The 17,405-nt window shown below is 47.6% G+C and overlaps 1 protein-coding gene across 2 annotated transcripts; it reads left to right on the forward strand.

The window, feature by feature from the left end:
• Positions 1 to 223: 223 nt before the first annotated feature.
• Positions 224 to 17,044, forward strand: LOC135402729 (interleukin-20-like). 2 transcript variants are annotated; one of them, XM_064636168.1, is made up of 9 exons: positions 224 to 3,099; positions 3,486 to 3,573; positions 4,261 to 7,279; positions 7,421 to 8,961; positions 11,778 to 14,835; positions 14,938 to 15,003; positions 15,435 to 15,587; positions 15,988 to 16,062; positions 16,170 to 17,044. In XM_064636168.1, the coding sequence occupies exons 5-9, from the start codon at positions 14,677 to 14,679 to the stop codon at positions 16,245 to 16,247; spliced, it is 531 nt and encodes a 176-aa protein (XP_064492238.1). In that variant the 5' UTR covers positions 224 to 3,099; positions 3,486 to 3,573; positions 4,261 to 7,279; positions 7,421 to 8,961; positions 11,778 to 14,676; the 3' UTR covers positions 16,248 to 17,044. The 2 variants fall into 2 exon arrangements, with proteins under 2 accessions (XP_064492238.1, XP_064492240.1); XM_064636170.1 differs by having other exon boundaries at positions 225 to 3,099; positions 4,261 to 8,961; positions 11,778 to 14,103; positions 14,672 to 14,835.
• Positions 17,045 to 17,405: the final 361 nt, after the last annotated feature.

Here is a 17,405-nt window from a genome sequence, read left to right on the forward strand (position 1 = left end):
TTTTTTTCATTACTTGTTTCTTGTAAATTTAAATGTAGCTGAAGAGGAAAGTTGCAGACACATGAAGAAGCCAAGGTGCTGTGTGAGGTTAATTCTTTATTCTCACAGTCACTTTTTATATTTAGATGAATGTCCTATCCTTGGAATGAAAAAAAGTGTTGCTACTTTTACATCTTTGTATGAAACCTGCAGCATTGCATCACTCAGCAGCTTTGCTTTTTGTGAACCTGTACAAACACACTGTCTCCTTTTTTGGCATTTGAAAGTTAATCTGCAAATACACATAATCATCTGAAATCTCCAGTTTTAATTGGATTTTTTTTTTTTTCAGTTAATGCATGTGTCTGCTGAAGCCCATGTGAATTTTCAAGCTCAAAGGCTGCGCTCCCAAATTTTAGCTGGTAAAGTGTCTGGATGCTGACGGGATCAGTTCCATGATGGGTGGGGATGCTGTGGAAGAGCTCAGCCATGGATGTGGCTGCTCCAGTCCCTCTGGGCTCCCCCAGAACAGCAAGGCAGGAACAGAGTTTGTGCCCCTGTTTTAACATTGGTTCATGGGGTTAAAATGCACAAGCAGGTAATGAATATCCATATTTCAGGCTCTTAAATCCCATTTCGTTTCCTAGAAATGGACAGAAGCCCCATCCAAGCAATCCCGTGCTGGCTCTAAATACTCTGTGTCCTGTCTTAACTGGGACTTATTGTCCCAGCTCTGATAAAGTTGCCTCTCCAGAGCTGGAGATAATTCCTCTGACGTCTCCTCGTTTTCCGCTTCCCTCTCTTTTCTGATCTCTTTCCATAAAGATCAGTCCACAACCCACCCCCCCCACTTCCTTGTGATAAAGATTTCACTTATTAATTTGGGAATCTGGTATCCAAGAAAGTGAAAGGGGAAATAAATTTAGCTTTCTTAAAATCAGAGGGTTTTATTTAAAATCTCTAATGCTATTTTGAAATAGTTCGTTCTTCCCAGCCTGCCTCCAGCAGGGGACAAATCCCTTAAATTCTCATCTCCTCCATCACACTGAGATTCCTTCAGGTTGAGTTTCCAGACCTCTGTTTGTTGCAAGAAAAATGCTGGAAAAATGCAAAGCATTGTTTGCTCTTGTACACTGAGATTTTTTTGTTTATTTTTACAAGGAGGAATGTTTGGTGTGCCTATGTGTGAGTCAGGGGAAAGGGGATGAAACACCAGTAACTGGAGGGTTTGAGGGGGACAGTGTGGGATCCTGGGCTGTGATTTGGGTTTTTTGGTTGTTGGTGCCTCTTCCAGGGGCGCTGGGGAAGCGAGGTCCCCATGAATCACTGCAGGCTCACAGTGCCTCTGAATCACGGCGTGTGTCATGTTTTTGGTGACCCATTTTTCTTTCCCTGTCCTAGCTCAGCCACGTGTTTTCTCCCCTTGGCTGGCAGCAGAAGGACCAGAAAGGAGAAGGGCAGAAGGCTCGGACAAAACCCAGTGGTTTGAAGCTCGATTTTCACTGACAGGATCCCACTTTTCCCTGGGGAAAGTTTTTTCTTCCTTTGCTTTAACTTGAACCTGCCAGGGGTCGATAAATCTTCAGTGCCAAGAGATGGACAGCTGTTTAAGCTTCATCAGGGTATTGAGGCTGATACATAAAGTCACTGAGTGTGATGTTGGCAGGAGCCAGTGTGCTGGACCAAATCCTGGAGCTAAACCCACTCCCTCGGGTGAAGGATGCAGCCCCAGGCACTTCCCTCCAAATTCTAAATTCTAAAATCCTTGTCTCCCACCCTACAAGGGTGTGATGACCTACATTAAGTCACCATGTAATGACTTAATTAAACAGTGTATGAACTGCTTAAACATTCAGGATGTAAGCATGAGGTAACAAATGTGTGAACAGAATCCGGTTTAAGTTTCATATTACCACCTGTCCATTCTAGAATAAAATTCTAGCAGTTCAAAATTATTCATGTGCAAATTCTGCCATGCCAAGGCATTAGTAAACTTCAACCTCACAGTTCAGTTTGTTCAGACCAACAGCTTGGACGGGTCCCCTGCAGCAAAGTGGGCATTCAGCTGCAGGTTGAGGTGCTGGTGTTTGGGAATGTTTGGGAGGCAAGGCTTTGGGAATGCCCCCTGGCATCAGCAGGAGCTGGTGCTGCAGCAGCACCAGAAGCCTCCTTCCATCCTGCCAAGGAGCTGAGTGCTCATTTCCAAACTCCTCTTATTTTGAGCAACCCGTGGCTCTCCGTGAAGTCACTCGTTTGCCGCCCGACGCGCGCCGGGCGCTCCTCGGCCCCGCGCCGTCCCCTCCTCCCTGTTTTGGAACCTGCCCTGTGTTTTCTGGTGGCTACCAGCGTAAGCCAGAATGTGCCCATTCCACAAAGGAAACTCTGGCCTGTGCAGGGTGATTCTCTGCTGTGTTTACCTGCGTTTCCTTCGCCACGTCAGAGATCTTGACGGTGCAGTTTCGCTCTGACTCACTCTCTGCTTACTGCTGTGGAAAGGCATTGACTCTGCACTTACTACAACCCTTGCTTCATGAATGAATAAAGCACCTTTTCCTAAAGAGTGTCCGGGGGATGTGGGTGTACTTCTAAACCTTTAGGAAACAGCTTTCATGTTTGCCAAGAAGATTTCAGGAAGGAAAATGTGTTACTCAAAAGCCATCCGTGCACTTTTACCCACCTCCCACAAGCTTCTGAGAGTGGCGGGTTCACAGGAAACAGCAGGGCAGCAGAATGCTGTTTCTTCACTAAAACAGAGGCCTTTGGGCAAATACTTTCCCCCACAGCGTGGCACGAGGGCAGATTTGTCCTGGGGATCATCCTGGGCACCCTGCACTGGGTGAGGCTGCACTGGTGGGGCTGGGGGTTGGAAATCCTCAGGGTCCCGTCCTCTGGAGCAGGGTGGCACCTCACCCTGCTTATTAAAGGGGCTTTTCTTATGTGGGCAAGTTTTTAGGTGGCAAATTTTTGCTTTTTTTTTTGCCTTCTTGGTCTCTGTCATTGCTCTTGGGCAGAGGGACATTGTGTGTTGTGTAACACCATCCCTGGAGGTGTCTCACCATCCCTGGAGGCCTTTAAGGAGTGACTGGACATGGCACTCAGTGCTCTGATTTGTTTGACAAGGTGGGGATCAATCACAGGTTGGACTTGATGATCTCAGAGATCTTTTCCAACCTCAGTGATTCTGTGATTTTCTGCACTATCTACTCTAGACATAACCCAGAGGGCCCCCTAGATTTCCAGGCTGTCACAGTGGTGTGAATCTTTCTCTCCTTTTCAAAAACTCCCCCGTTTCTCATCCCTTCAGATCTGGAAGATCTGCTGCCAGTGCTGCCCTGGGGGAAGCAGAGGCTTGGGTGGCCTTTCATTCACCTTGTGCAAAGAACAATTTTGAAGCGCTGGCATTTTCTCTCTCTCATCTCCACTGATGACTAACAGTTCCTGATGAAGCATCAACTGGACTGTCTGGTTTTTTTTTCCTCAAGAGTTTTTTTTTTTTGTGCTGGCAGGGCATGACGTTGGATATTTCACATCTGGAGACCTGCTTTCTACCACCCTTGTCGGAATTTGCGACGTGACTCACGCCGACCTCGGCAGGTAAATCCCAAATTACTCTTTGGAAATTTAACCCATGTCACTGGTTTATCTTGTAACATTCAAGTGCTATTAATCATGAATGGAAAATGTTATCGTGACTTTAATGTGACTTATAATATGACACAGAGAGAGCCTTATATAAGAAGTTCTTAGAAAGTCCAGAACTTCAATTTGATCTAAATCAGGCTGGAAGTGTCAAATCAGGTGATGGAGACTTGCTCCCATCTGTAGATTCAGTGTTTTGGTGATTAACTTCACTGAGAAATGTTTGCACTTTTGTAATTGCACACATCAAACTCACAATATTTGGAATTCTGCTGCATCTTAAGGCAGAGATTGAGTAACATCCTTGTTTAATACCCCACCCTGGAATTCCAGGGTGCCCTCTGCCAACCTAGGAGAGTGAGCTGTGCTTTATTCCCAGTTTTACGTGTATTTTTCCATTTTAAGTCACTCTGTGAGGGGTGTGCAGAGCTGTGGGTGAGGTCAGTGCTGCTGCAAGACCCTCTTGTCTCTGAGCCTTCTGATGAGCCCACTGATGCAGCATCAGGCCCTCGGCCACATGGGGCTATTTCCCACTCTGCAAAGCAAACAGAGGTGGTATTATCCTTCACCTCTTTTATTTTCTCCTGAAATCAGCTGTTGACAGGAATTTTCTTGTGCTCACAGCCCTGTTTGTGTCCTTAGAGAAACCCACGGGGATCTCAGCACTGGAGTGAGGAGCGTGTGCTCTGAGCGAGCAGGGAGGATGGACGAGGTTGTCTCAGGTAAGTTAAGAGTGTAAAAGTATTCCAAAAAACCCCCCTGAATCTACAATCCATTCACCAAATATCACATGCACTGCCTTTATTTTTTTGGGCTTTCTACAGAAACAACTTTGAGCAACTCCTCCCTTGGGCAGCTCATTGCACAAGTGCTGCTTTGAGGAGTTTCTTTTCTCTAGTTTTGGTATTACTGGGGGGCGTGGGGGGAGGTGGATCTTCTGGAGAATATTGACTTTGTCATAACTTAGCACCAACACCCTGACCCATAACACAAATACAAAGTATTTCTAGTGATGAGGGGTCACAAGACAGAAACTGGTTATCTCGGTTTGGGAAATCAGATAAGGCAAAGCACAACATGACCCTGGGGTGAGTTGCAGAGCCAGCATCACTCACGTTCCACAGCAGCATCAGGCCCTCGCCCTGGAGCCAACAACAGGCTGGGCCACTCACCCAGTGGGGTTTGGGGTGGTTTTTTGTGTGGTGCCAGGCAGCTGACGCCGTGGGTTTAGAAATCCTGGGCTTTCTTTGCTGCCCCACAAGCTGCAGACGAGCACGTGCCGTGGATGGTGATGCTGCACGTGCTGGTGGGTCATGCCTGGTGCTCGAGGGATGCTGCAGCATCCCCAGGGCTGCCAGGGGATTTCCCATGTCTTTCTGCTCCAAAATCATTTATTAAAAAATGATCCATCAGATGTGCTTTTCAGAGGTTTCAGAGGCTTTACAACGTGTTGTTTAAAACATTCTACCTCCACGTGTTCAGATCTCCCTTCTCTTTTCTCTTTTTTTCTTCTCCTTTATTCTGTTTTTTTCCAGAGGGAGCAGGTGATCCAACCTGGCTGTTTCCCCTGCCAAGTATCTTAATCACTTCATCTTAACTACTGAGACCCAAAGACAGCATGGTATCATAGAATGCTTTGAGTTGGAAGGGACCTTAAAGATCATTTGTTTCCAACTTCCCCCCTGCCATGAGGGCTGAACTTGCCTTATGAAAGCAGTAGAGTTCAGACACTGAAAAGCTATTCCCAAAATCCTCTTGCTCCCAGGGGTATGACCTGCTGCTCTCCAGGGGAGCTGAGGTGTCTGCTCCACTGCTGCTCAGCCCTGGTCTCCTTGAGCTTCCTCAGCACTTTGCCAGGGATTTATCTTTTTGTGGAAGTCTGAGGAAGATTTACTTCATTAACAGGATCAGGCACTTGTGACTATTTTGGTTGTTGCTTTCCCTGTTGCTTCTGAGGGCTGTAACCAGGAAGTGGAAGATGAAGCTGAATGGTGGAAAACCCCTCTCACTGAAAACAGTGTTTAAAAATAAGAATATTAAAAAAAAAAAAAAAGGAGAAATTAAGAGATCTGAAGGGAACTTACTCTGCTGGCTGTCCCTGCCTGTCAGGAAAGGAGACGTGGGCACTTCATCTCCCACTCCTCAGAAGTGGCCAGGAGTGTGTCTGCTGGAAATACGAAGTCAAATTAAGGCCTTGCAACGGCCCTGATTTATATTTATGACTAAAAGGGGTTGTGCAGTGAGGAACTGCATTGCAAGGGACCAAGTCTTCAGTTTTCCACCGAGATCAGAGGACACTGGTTAGCAGAAGGCCAGGCTGGTGGAGCCACGTGTGCCAGGGTCAGGCAGAGCTTTTCAGGGGAATTGGTAAGAGGATGAACCTCTGGAAAAATTAACCTTGCCTCATAGCCTGGCTTTCCAAGAATTCATGCCTAGAAGCAAACAGTGGTCAATTTTCCCAGTTTTTCTCATTTTTGCTGGTTGTTTTATCAAATAATGTAGGAATTAGTGGAGGTGCCTGGTGTCTCTTATTCCTGATCTCCCTCTGCCCCAGAGCTGGAGCAGGGCTCCCTGGGTGCCTCTGTGTGTGTGTTCACGTGCATCCAGCCCCAGTGAAACCAGCTTTGGCTCCTCCTGGTTGTGAAATTGAGACGGGCACGATTCAAACCCAGCCAAAAACCGAAACCCGGCTCCAGGTTGCATCGTGAATCCACGGCCAATTTACTGAAACACGAGTTTCGGTTTTGGTGAAAGCTAAATCTATGACAGCTCTGCCTGGCTATTGGAGTGATTCATTTGCTCCCCAGAGAATTCAAAGCCAGAGCTGATGGCAGCCAGCTCTCAGTTTCTCCTCTCTCAGGCTTCATTTATTGCCTGCGCTGTCAGCACGTTTCACCCTCGGGGGCAAACCCGGCTGCTGTGTGGGACAGTTGGATTCATCACCTGCTCCAGCCTGAGCCACAGCCTGGTTTTCTGTCAAAAGGCACTCAGGAGTATGGTTTGGGGGTGATCATGGTTATGGTTGGTGGTTGGACTGGGTGATCTTGATGGTTTCTTCCAGCCTGGATGATCCTGTGAAATGTCCTGCCTGACCTTGGCTGTCACACCAGTGTTTAGCTCTTCCAAAAACAAGGGTGGGAGGAATACAAGAGCTGGGTGATGGGTATGTGCATCTCAGCAGGCCGTGGTCTGGCATCTGCCACGAGCTGCCCAGAGCCCTGTGCTGGTCCTGACAGTGTTGGTGCTGCTGCTGTCGTTGCTCCTGTGACAGCCACAGCAGCACCAAATGTGAAGGATGTTCCTCTTCCCCTCTGAGAATAATTTGGAAATCTGGAAAGCCATGCCATGCAAAGCTCTGGCTCTGGGGGGATATTTCACCACAAAGCAGCCCCTGTGGCTCCTGCACAGCAAAGTCTTTGCTCTGCTGTCGTGTCAGCCCTGGTATCTCTGGCACATGATGTTCTGTCCTTTGGGATTGTTGTTCTTTGTGAATCTCCACGTGCTGCAGGCAGCCCCTGATAGCCAACGCTGTTTTCTGTGACTGTTGAATCACCAAAGCAAAGAACTTCAGCTTTAGTTTTCTAAATATTGACAAGTCTTCTCCCAAGACAAGCCTGTTGGTGAGGAACAGCCCCCCAGAGCTGCCTGCACAAGCTCTTCTGTGAGTCATGGAGGCATCCACAGGGTTCAACTGAGCATCTCCAGGCTCACTGTGAAAAATCTCTACTCTTGGAATCAGCTATTTTCTTCGATTTTGCTTAATTTTATTTTTGTCTCCTCTTTGATTCCTTATCTCTTTTAGGCTGGCCCCTTTCCAAGGGGCAAACTTGCTCTATCCACAGTGTGACCCAGTGTCCACAGGAGCCTGGGAATGCCTGGAACAAGTGGAGCAACCTGATACCTGGTAATGTGAATTATGATTGCGGCGCTAAATATAAGAGAGGGGGGGAAAAAAAAAGTTTAAAATTAGAAGCAGGCACAGCAAACAAATGTAAAGTCTGCAGGGAAGATGTTCATGAGGGCTTCTCATGGCTACGAAAAGTGGAAGTTTGATTTGCTCAGAGCACTCTTCATATTCACTGATCACAGCTCTCTCCCTGGGAAAGACCTCTCAGGAAAGTTTCGTTTCTTGGTGAAATGTTGGTCCTCCCAACACGGGCACTTCTCAGGCAAGTCTTGACTGCACTTCAGCAGTTTCTGTACATGGGTATGGTGTGTTCTAAGAGCAGAGCCATTGCTAATATATCAGATGGCCACATCAAAAAGCTTCTGAAACCTCCTGGAAACTGCAAAAGCCTCATTCATTAAGCCTGTGTTTAATCTCGTTGGCAGATCTGAGTCTGAAATACTCACACATTTGGAGGCTGGTGCAAATCCTGCCATGGGGTGTTGGGCTTTACATTGTTCTCTCCTGGGTCTTTCTGTTCACCTTCAAAGGCAGAGAAGTTCTTTTCAGGCAACTGTGCCTCAATTTTTGCTGAAATAACCAGTTTGCTTCACATGGTGGGGAAAAAGAGTTAAAAACCAACATGAAAATTTCGCTCTCTGACTGGGAAATCTTGCTGAAATAAATAGATTCAAGCTGAGAGTAGGTTTAGATGGGATATTAGGAAAAAATCCTTCCCTGTGAGGGTGGGGAGGCCCTGGCACAGGTTGCCCAGAGAAGCTGTGGCTGCCCCATCCCTGGAAGTGTCCAAGGCCAGGTTGGATGGGGCTTGGAGCAACCTGGGCTGGTGGAAGGTGTCCCTGCCCATGGCAGGGGGTGGAACAAGATGAGCTTTAAGGTCCTTTCCAACCCAAACCCTTCCATGATTCCATTAGTTGATCACAAAAGTGTTGCATGTACCTAAGCAGTGTCTTCTAAGCTTCTTGGATGACTCCTGAGCTGTTGCAGTTTTGGGATGAAAATTTCCCAAGAGCAATTTAATTCTCCAGAGGGTCCCTGAACTGAGCAGGGGTTTGTTGAGCTGCCTTGAGCTGGTCCTTGGCATCCCACAGCTCATGAACTGCCCTGGTTTTGAGCACAGGGGCACTTCATCTCCACTCACCTGGACGCAGAGGTGGCTGCTGAAAACCAAGTGCTGGATAGTTAAAAAAAAAAAAAAGCTTCCAGGAGCTGCTCTTGAGCTGTAATTATTTAACTCTAAAGACATGAAATGTTCATTTCCCTTTGGGGAAGATGCCATTTATGATAACCAAAATATGAGTTCATGTTTTATCGAAGCAGGGGAAACAAGTACCTAACCTTCAACACCCCCCACCCCGGTGACTAAATCGATGCTTTTCTGCGGAAGAGATGTTGATGTACAAGATCCTCCACCACGCTTTTCCTCTTCCACAAAGGTGAGTCTTAGAGGTGGAGGGGAAAAAAAAAAAAAGAAGAAAAGCAGAAAAGCACTTTTTTTTTTTTCCTTGCGATTTCTTTACCCTCTTTGGGTGAAATCCTGCCTTGGCAGCAGTGCTGGCACCGGTGAGTCACGCAGACAAGTGTCACATCTGCTCCCTGAGGGTGGTGGCTGGCACGGGGGCATTTGCTGTGGTGTGCAGCCCTGCCCAGCTGGGAGCTGACCATGAGCAAGGACAGCCAGTGAGGACAAAGTGACGCCAAGGTCACCCACAGCAGAGGGGTGATGCCCGCTGGGCAACGTGGCACTGTCCCCTTTCTGGGGAGTCGTGCACCTGGGGACATCCTGGGCTGGGCTGTTGGTAACACACAATGGCAGGAAGAGCCCCAGAGGGACGGTCATGGGTGATGCCCTAAATCAGGGTGATTCACCCACTATTTTGGGATGAAGGACATTGCCCAGCCCCTCGGCACTGGGAAAGGAGATGCTCTGCCTGTGAGGGGAGGTCCTAAAACTGCTGGGAATCCTGGGCACAGTGAGCCACTTGGGAAGGGATCCTGGAAACCAGTCTGAGGGAAGGGATCCTGGAAATCAGCCTGAACTTTTGCTCCCTTGGCTTTGGGTGTCTCTGGGGCTTGGCTGAACAACAATCACATTTCCCTAAGCCGAGCCGTGCTCAGCCTGTTGCTCCCTACGAGGCAGCACTCAAGTGTTTGATCTTCAGAATTATTCAAGTGGTTATGGTTAGAAACGTGACTGAGGAGAGGGTACACGATGTACCACACCTCTCAGCCGATAACTCCTCGCGGAGTTTCCTGAGTCATCTGTTGAGTTTACCGAGAAAAACACTTTTTGTACCTCTGTCAGCAGCACTGCAGGGCTGGGGCTGGGCCAGGGCAGGGCTGGCAGCCCCAGCCCGGCTCTCTGCCCATAACCAGCTGCACTAATCAAGAGGGGGAAAAGCAGAAGAGCAATCTGGTTGTCAGGGCTGGGAGAGGGCGTTTCCATCCCAAAGAGAGAAGGGTGTCAGGGAGGAGCCCTTCGAAAGAGTGACGTTGGGATGGGTGACATCTCTCGGGTGCTGGTGTCAGCCCCTGGGTTCAGGAGGATTGTGACAGATCAGTGCTTGTTCAAACGAGGTTTTGGCTCTGGATTGCTTGACAATGAAACTTTGATTTTTAAGGTGCTGAGAACTACTCCGAGCTGCAGCACAGCAGCACCCTGCAGCCCACCCTCCCATTAACTCCCAGCTATGATAAAGGTAGGGCTGGCTCAGAATTTACCCCACTGCAAGTGTGTAAGAAATTACTCCAGTGCATAAAAAACAAGTGGAAACATTTTCCTCTGCCTGTGGAACAATAATTACATTCCTTTGACAGGTGTTTTGATGAGCAACAGTATTACAAGGAGAGGTGTAACATCCTAGAAGTGCTCTTGTTTCATGTGGGCAAGTTGGATATTGCAGATCTTTTCCTGAAGGATATGAGGAATTGTTCCTGAGTTCAGATATTGTTGCTGGATGTTGTTATTAAGGCTTAATTTTCCCCTTTATTAAAATTTCTGGGAGCATTTCTATCACTCACGTTCTGTAGCTCCGGGGATCTGTGTACAAACCATTATCACCCTCAGATCTGAAATAATGGTTTACCTAAAGCTGCTGTGAAATATGGGTGATGACAAAGAATGATAAACCAAGGCTGGGCTGTAGAGTGCTATCAGAACTTCTTATTGCATGAAACTACATTGAAATGCACTATTGAAACTGGTGCCTTATCACTCTGAAACACTTTACTGGAAACCTAATGTTAAGTGTGTTGTGGGATCAGTCCTTGACAGCAGATCCTTGAGGTCAGAACAGTTTGATGATATACTTTTATGGCTTTGGTGGTTTGTTGGTTTTTTTTGGTTTTGTTTTTTTTTGGGTTTTTTTAGAATAAAACCAAACCTATTTGAAATGAATTCAGTTGGGTCAGGGCTGGATCAGGCAGCAGGGGTGCAGTAACTCCACATGAGTGGGGTGCACAGGGATGACTCCCCTGCCCCGCGTTGGAGCAGGGCTGGGAGCTGCTGCTGAGTTTCCCAACATAACCAGTGAAGTGCCTCGTCTCCTGTCACACTCCCGGGCTCTCCAGGATTGTCTGCTCTGTTAGTCACTCCATTTGGCCGCAGCAGTCTCTTGCATTTTGCCGCTGTGGGGATGTTTCGTTGCCACAGCAGCGGTGCCAGCTCTGCGCAGTGACAGCAGAGCGAGCCTCAATATCCGTCCCGGAGCTGCCGAGAGCCGGCAGAGGATGCTCCGAGGGTTATTTTCCAGCTGCGCTGGGGACATTCCCTTCGACCCCGCAAGCCCCTTTTGTGCCTTTCTGATGCGGGAGGTGCAGGAGCTGTGCCGCTCACCCCGCACTCTGCAGAGCTGATTTCTGAGATAAGCTAATTTCTGATTTCTGAGATAAGCTAATGATACACGGGGCTTAGTTTTAATTCCCGAGCACGGTGGCAGCTGGCTCACAACCCTCTCTGCTGCCTTTGCTTGTTCTTCGGGTTGTAACTACTTTTAGTGTGCCCTGTCATAACGTGCCTGCCATAAGATCCCGAGGGAGGAGCCCTCCCCCGTTAGCCGGGAGTTGCCTGGAAGTGTTCCTGGGGACAGGACCGCTTTCCTGCTCCCTTCCCAGCGCTGCAGTACCCGAAAAGTTTAACTATTCTGAGAGTGCCTGGGGGAGTCTCTTCCCATTTTACTGTCTGAGCTCATCTGCAGCGTCACACGGCTGAGTTTCAGAAATCCCTATTTCTCTTTTTCCTCTTCCTTCCCAGAGCAAAGGAGAAATGGTTGTTTCATTGTTTCACTGAGGATATTTTCATGTTGCTGTGGTTGGCAGGTAGGTGAGAGCCAGGTGATTTGCTTCCATCAGGACTTGGTCCAATGCATGCTGATGGCTTTAAGTTGAAAGAGAGGAGGTTTAGAGTAGATATTGGGAAGAAATTGCTCCCTGTGAGGGTGCTGAAGCCCTGGCACAGGTTGCCCAGAGAAGCTGGGGCTGCCCCATCCCTGGAAGTGTCCAAGGCCAGGTTGGACAGGGCTTGGAGCAACCTGGGCTAGTGGAAGGTGTCTCTGCCCATGGCAGGAGATGGAACCAAGTGACCTTTAAGGTCCTTTCCAACCCAAACCATTCTGTGATCCCTGTTGATGCCATCCTGAGGGACACCCAGCCAGGTCTGTGGCAAGGCCCTGGACCCTGATAATACAACATTTCCCTCCTGTTCCCATATCACCCCCAAACCTCCCCTGCACCTGCCTGGCAGTCTTTAACCCACAACTCTTTCTTGCCTGCTGGCACTCAGCTGACCCATTTTGAGCTCCAGTTCAGTTACCAAAAGGAAAAAAAAAAATAAAAAGAAATCCCTTTTTGTCATCTACCATTTACATAATGAAGTAAGAACTCATTGCCTCTTCCCTTGTTTCTTCATCCAGGCTGGGTGTGCACCGGGCTCCTGGGAATGCTGCTGCCACTTCCTCTGCTCCAAGCAAAACTTTTGCTGGAATTACAGGCAACAGCTGGGAACTGGGGGAGGAAGGGAGGGATTGACAGCCTTGTGCTTTCACAGATCCCTCCAACACCTCAGCAAGGGCAAATGCAACCTGCTGCAGATTTGGACCTGCCCTTTGGATGATTTACAGGGCGAAGGCGCAGCGGGAGGGAGGCACGTTGGGTGCATTTGGGGCAGTTTCAGCAACGCTCTGTGCAATACTATGACTAGCCTGGGCATAAAATCCATTTGCCTAGTCTTTCCTGGTGATGGATATATGTTTGGTTATCAATAAATTAGTCACTCAGCAAAACTGTACAGAACAGCCCTGGCCCACAGGCAGTGGCACAAGATACACCTGCATTGCAAGAGGTGCACGCTGGGGCTGCTGCTCTCAGTGGGAACCTTCTCTGGAGGTTGGCTGTGGGATTAAAGAGGTGATTTTACCACCTCCATGCCCTCTAAGTCCACCTGACCATCCTTCCTGGGCACAGATAGTCCAAGAAGTTTTTTTAACTGCTCCTTTTTGTTTGTAGAATGAGCCTGGCTCTCTCCAGAGGGGTTACAGGAACAACCAAACCAGCCTCGGAGCCAACAGCCCGGTGAACCAGCCTGGGGTTTGCACCAGTAGTGCCACTTTCATGTGACAACATGCCCCAGCTGGCAAACCCTGGCTCCCTGGGGGCAGCCTGGATCTGAAATGTTGGTGGGAGAATGTATCTGCTCTGCTGGAGGACCTCGCCTGCATCAGTTTTGCTCAGCAGCGAAATCTTGGGGTGGGATAATCATGGGCTTGTTATTTTGCTGTTGGGCTGGTGGATTTTGAGAAGCTGGAGTGAAATTTCTGTTCCTCTGTAGGGTGACACCTTTGGACTGTGCATAATGATCACCAAAGTCACCTGTGACCCTGGAGACCAAGAGATTTCTGCCACCAAGGTGGGAGCTGTGCCATCCAAAATCCCTGACCTTGTGTACCTGTGCTCCAGGGACACACGGTGCAGATAAGTGTCCACCCACCTGAGGAGCGAGCCTGGAAGCAGAATTCCCTGAGCCTGGCAGGGGAAGGCCAGGACAATGATGGAGAAAGGTCTGGACAACTTCCTGAGTCACAGCTCTTCTACCAGAGCACCTTGTCCAGTGCCAGAAGCCCTGGGGTGTTCGGACCATGGGGTGATGCCACTCAACTTCCCACAACTTCCCACATCCCAAGACCTCTGTGACAAGCCAGGAAGGGGCCCTCTCCAGGAATCACTTGGTAGCATTGGCTCCATGCTGGGGAAGCCCCCGAGCTTGGCATTTTCGGGATGCAACACCCATGATGGTCCCTCCTTTTGGTCACATCCTTCTTCCCGAATGAAAAATGACACAGCAATGCCAGGAGTTCCCGCCTCTGTAGGTGAGGAAAACACCTGGGGGGGAGAGAGAGCTGGTCCCTTTCCCCTGCTCATTAATTCAGCAAATTACAAAGGGAAATACATGCCGGGAAAAGCAAGAAAAATCCCAAAAGTTAATCCAAGAGTTATTTCCTCCTGGTACCGGGATAAAAACGTGTTCTTCGGAGCTCTCCAGGTCAGACATCATCCAGACAGGTGAACCCACACCAAAGAACAAGGTAAAACACTGATTTTTATCCTTTTGCTCTATGTGCTCGTGGGTATTTCCTTGTATTCCTATAAGGTGTCTCTAAAATAGTTTTTTCCTTAATAACCTTAATTTTCAGTGCTAGTAGAACTTGTGTTTGACTTCTGTTATTCCTGAGGGAAAGCGTTTTCCTTTGGGAATCAGAGTTTGGAACCTGCTGCTTTCAGTCACAGTTACCTCCTGCTGCTTCTGAGTTAGTAGACATTTAAAAATTTAATGTATATCCATATTTATTTCTCCCATGAAATATTTTTCAGAAGAGCTATGTCTATTTACGTGCAATTCTTTTACTTGCCTTTTATTTATTTTTCCTCATTTTCTTTTGGGCTCTTCTGTTAAATATTTGATTTTGTTTGATTTTTTTTTTCCTCTTGCTGATGAAGAGTAAAAAAAAAAAATGACTAAGAGATGCTACCCAGTGTGGTTTTTTAAATAGAGATGTACTTTACAAGTGCTATATAAAATGTTTATATTTTCATGTGCATCACAATTGTGTTATTTAGCAAAGATAACGAGTCAGTGCTGTTTTCCTTGAGCAGCTGAAATGAAGGGATCCCACTTGTTCCTCTGCCTCTTCTCCATGTGCTGCTGGGTGGATTTGATGCCCACAGCTGGGAACAAAATCCTGCACTTTGGAGCCTGCAGGGTTTCCATGAGCATGACTGAGATCAGGGCTGGTTTCACAGCAATTAAAGCCAACATTGTAAGTATTTCTCCAGGCTCTTGTGGAGCTGGGGAAGCTCTTTAGTTGGCAGCTCCCAGAGCCCCTCTGGAACCTTCCCCATCTCTGTGCTCTCCTTTGCAGCAAGCAAGAGACCCCATCCGGACCCTGAGCATCTTGTCCCATCCACACTCCCTGCACAAGGTTAACGTGAGTGTCCTTGGGTGGAAAGCCATTAAAGAATCCAAAAGCAGAGGAATGGGGTCTTGGGAGGTGCAATATGTTATAAATAAGCATTTTTCAGCTCTCTCACACCCTGAAGCGCTGGGTACTGGCCACTGCTTCAGGTCTCAGCCTCTAACACCCAGCTGCAAAATCAGCTGTTTGTTGTCTTGGCTCTGTGAGATTTCCTGAGGATGGATCTCCTGGAAAAGCAGTCTAAAATAATTTCATATATATATATATATATATATATATATATAACCAGCATAAATCAAGCAGCACTGAAAAAGCTTTATATGAGTCAAAATGTCCCGCTGTGCTCAGCTACAACGTGCTTCCTCTCAGGGGTGGTTTATTCCAGAGAGGGGCTTGGTGGCTGCAGGTTTACAACCTTTAAAAAATGAAATTTGTTCTTTAAGTCTTCAGATAGGTGCTGCATCACCCACCACCTCTTCAACTTCTACGTGGACAAAGTTTTCAAGCACTGCAAGACCGAGGATTCGTACGTGAACCGAAAAATCAGCAGCATCGCCAACTCCTTCCTCAGCATGAAGAGGAAGCTGGAGCAGTGTGTAAGTCTTGTCTCTTTGCTGCAGTTTAGTTCCATCTGTTAGTCTTTGGTGTATAAACAAACCCAAGAGCTTTACAGAGTTCAAAGTCTTTATTTATACAAGTGGCTTCAACAAGAACACAAAGCAGCGTGATGTGAAGAGTGTTTCTGGCCGCTGAGAAATTTCTCTGCTTGCCCACTCACCAGCAAACAAACTCCCACGTTAGTCCTCAAGGACAATATTTATCTTGTCCCTGTGTCTGTCAAGTAAACTGTTCTTAGCTGAAGTCTGATTCAGGGACCTGCAGCCTTTCCCACAGTTTCACAAGGTCTCAGTTCTATAATTTACAGCATAATTAGAAACTGAACTATTATTTTTAAGTGTAACTCCTCAAACTAACGAATTTATCTTATTTTTCTAGCATGAGCAAAATCAGTGCCTGTGTGGGCAGGAATCCACTGAGAAATTTAAGCAAATACTTGCAAACTATGAAGGGGTGAGTTGGTGCCTGAGTCTGGTGATTAACACAGATGTTTAGATCCTCTTTACGTTGGTTTGTACTCATTATCTGTGCTCACAACTTCTTCCTTTATCCCATTTCAGCTGAATGTCACAAATGCAGCAATGAAATCCCTGGGTGAGCTGGACATCCTGTTAGACTGGATGGAGAAATCTCCTTAGGGAGCAGGAGGCATCAACAACCCACCACGGCCGGGGCTGACGGAGCTGCTGGGACCTTGCACACCCCAGTGATGAGAGGGACAAAAATGCCCTGTATCAGTGCAGCCCCTCACTGATTCCAGCTGGGTTCAGTCAAACAGAGTGCTTTGCTAGCCAGGCACATCAGTCAAGGCACCAACAGAGTCTTCATTAAGATGGAAATAACGAGTTTGATTAAATCAGTGCTGCCCTTGCTTTGCTGGCTTCTATCAAAGGATGCTCCAAGGGAAAGAGCTCAAAGGGTTTCTCTTGCTAGCAGACATAAGCTGTGACCATGTAATAAAATTGTTGTTTAAGTTATAAATTTTCTGTGTAGGGAGTGTATATTCAGATAGGAAATGTGTATTCATGAGTGCTGAGTGCTGGCTGGAAGGACTCTGGTGCAGCTTAAACCTGGGCTCAGTCTCACAGGGCTGCTGCCACTGATGGATGTGGCTGAAACAAGGTGCACAGTGTGAGAAATGCTTCCAAGAATAGGTCCTAGAAGGTGTGTGAGGCCTCAGAGATCTGTCTGTCCTTTTGAGATGATATTTTCTGCCTTATCAGTAAAAAAGTTTCTGTGCAAGATATGTGGTTGCTGAATAGAAAAAGGCTCCTGTGTGTGTTGTGCAATTTACTGACACTCAGTAGTGAGTTTTGTGGAAATTGGTTGCAATGACTGTAAATAAACCCCACTCGAAACTGTGCTGAGTCTGTCAGAATTCTGAGGAATTATATGATTCTTGCTGGTGAAACTTTCTGAACTCACTGAGCAGTTGGGCGTTTATGTCCCTGGTAGCAGCTTAGTCCTGGTATTTCAAGTGATCAATCTTCCTGCTGCATTCATCAGACATAAGACTTGAGTAAGACTAGAGGGTAAAGCTCTGATTTGGTGTGTTTTGCTCTAAAAGCCAACTAAGCTGAGCGAGGTGTCCCACGAGTCCTGCCTGCTGTGGTGCCATGGGCACAACCAGGGGGCTGTGTGCTCTCCCCTGGCTCTGAGCAGCTCTCATTGCTTCTGGTGTGAATCCTTCAGGCTTGCACAAGCCTCTTCCCAGCATCTCTGTTCCCATGGGACAGCCCCAAACCCTCCAGGTCTCCCTTTCCAGCCTCAGCAGCCAGGATGGATGGAGGGCTGGC

This window comes from Pseudopipra pipra, chromosome 25 (genome assembly GCF_036250125.1).
Source record: "Pseudopipra pipra isolate bDixPip1 chromosome 25, bDixPip1.hap1, whole genome shotgun sequence".
Lineage (NCBI taxonomy): Eukaryota > Metazoa > Chordata > Aves > Passeriformes > Pipridae > Pseudopipra > Pseudopipra pipra.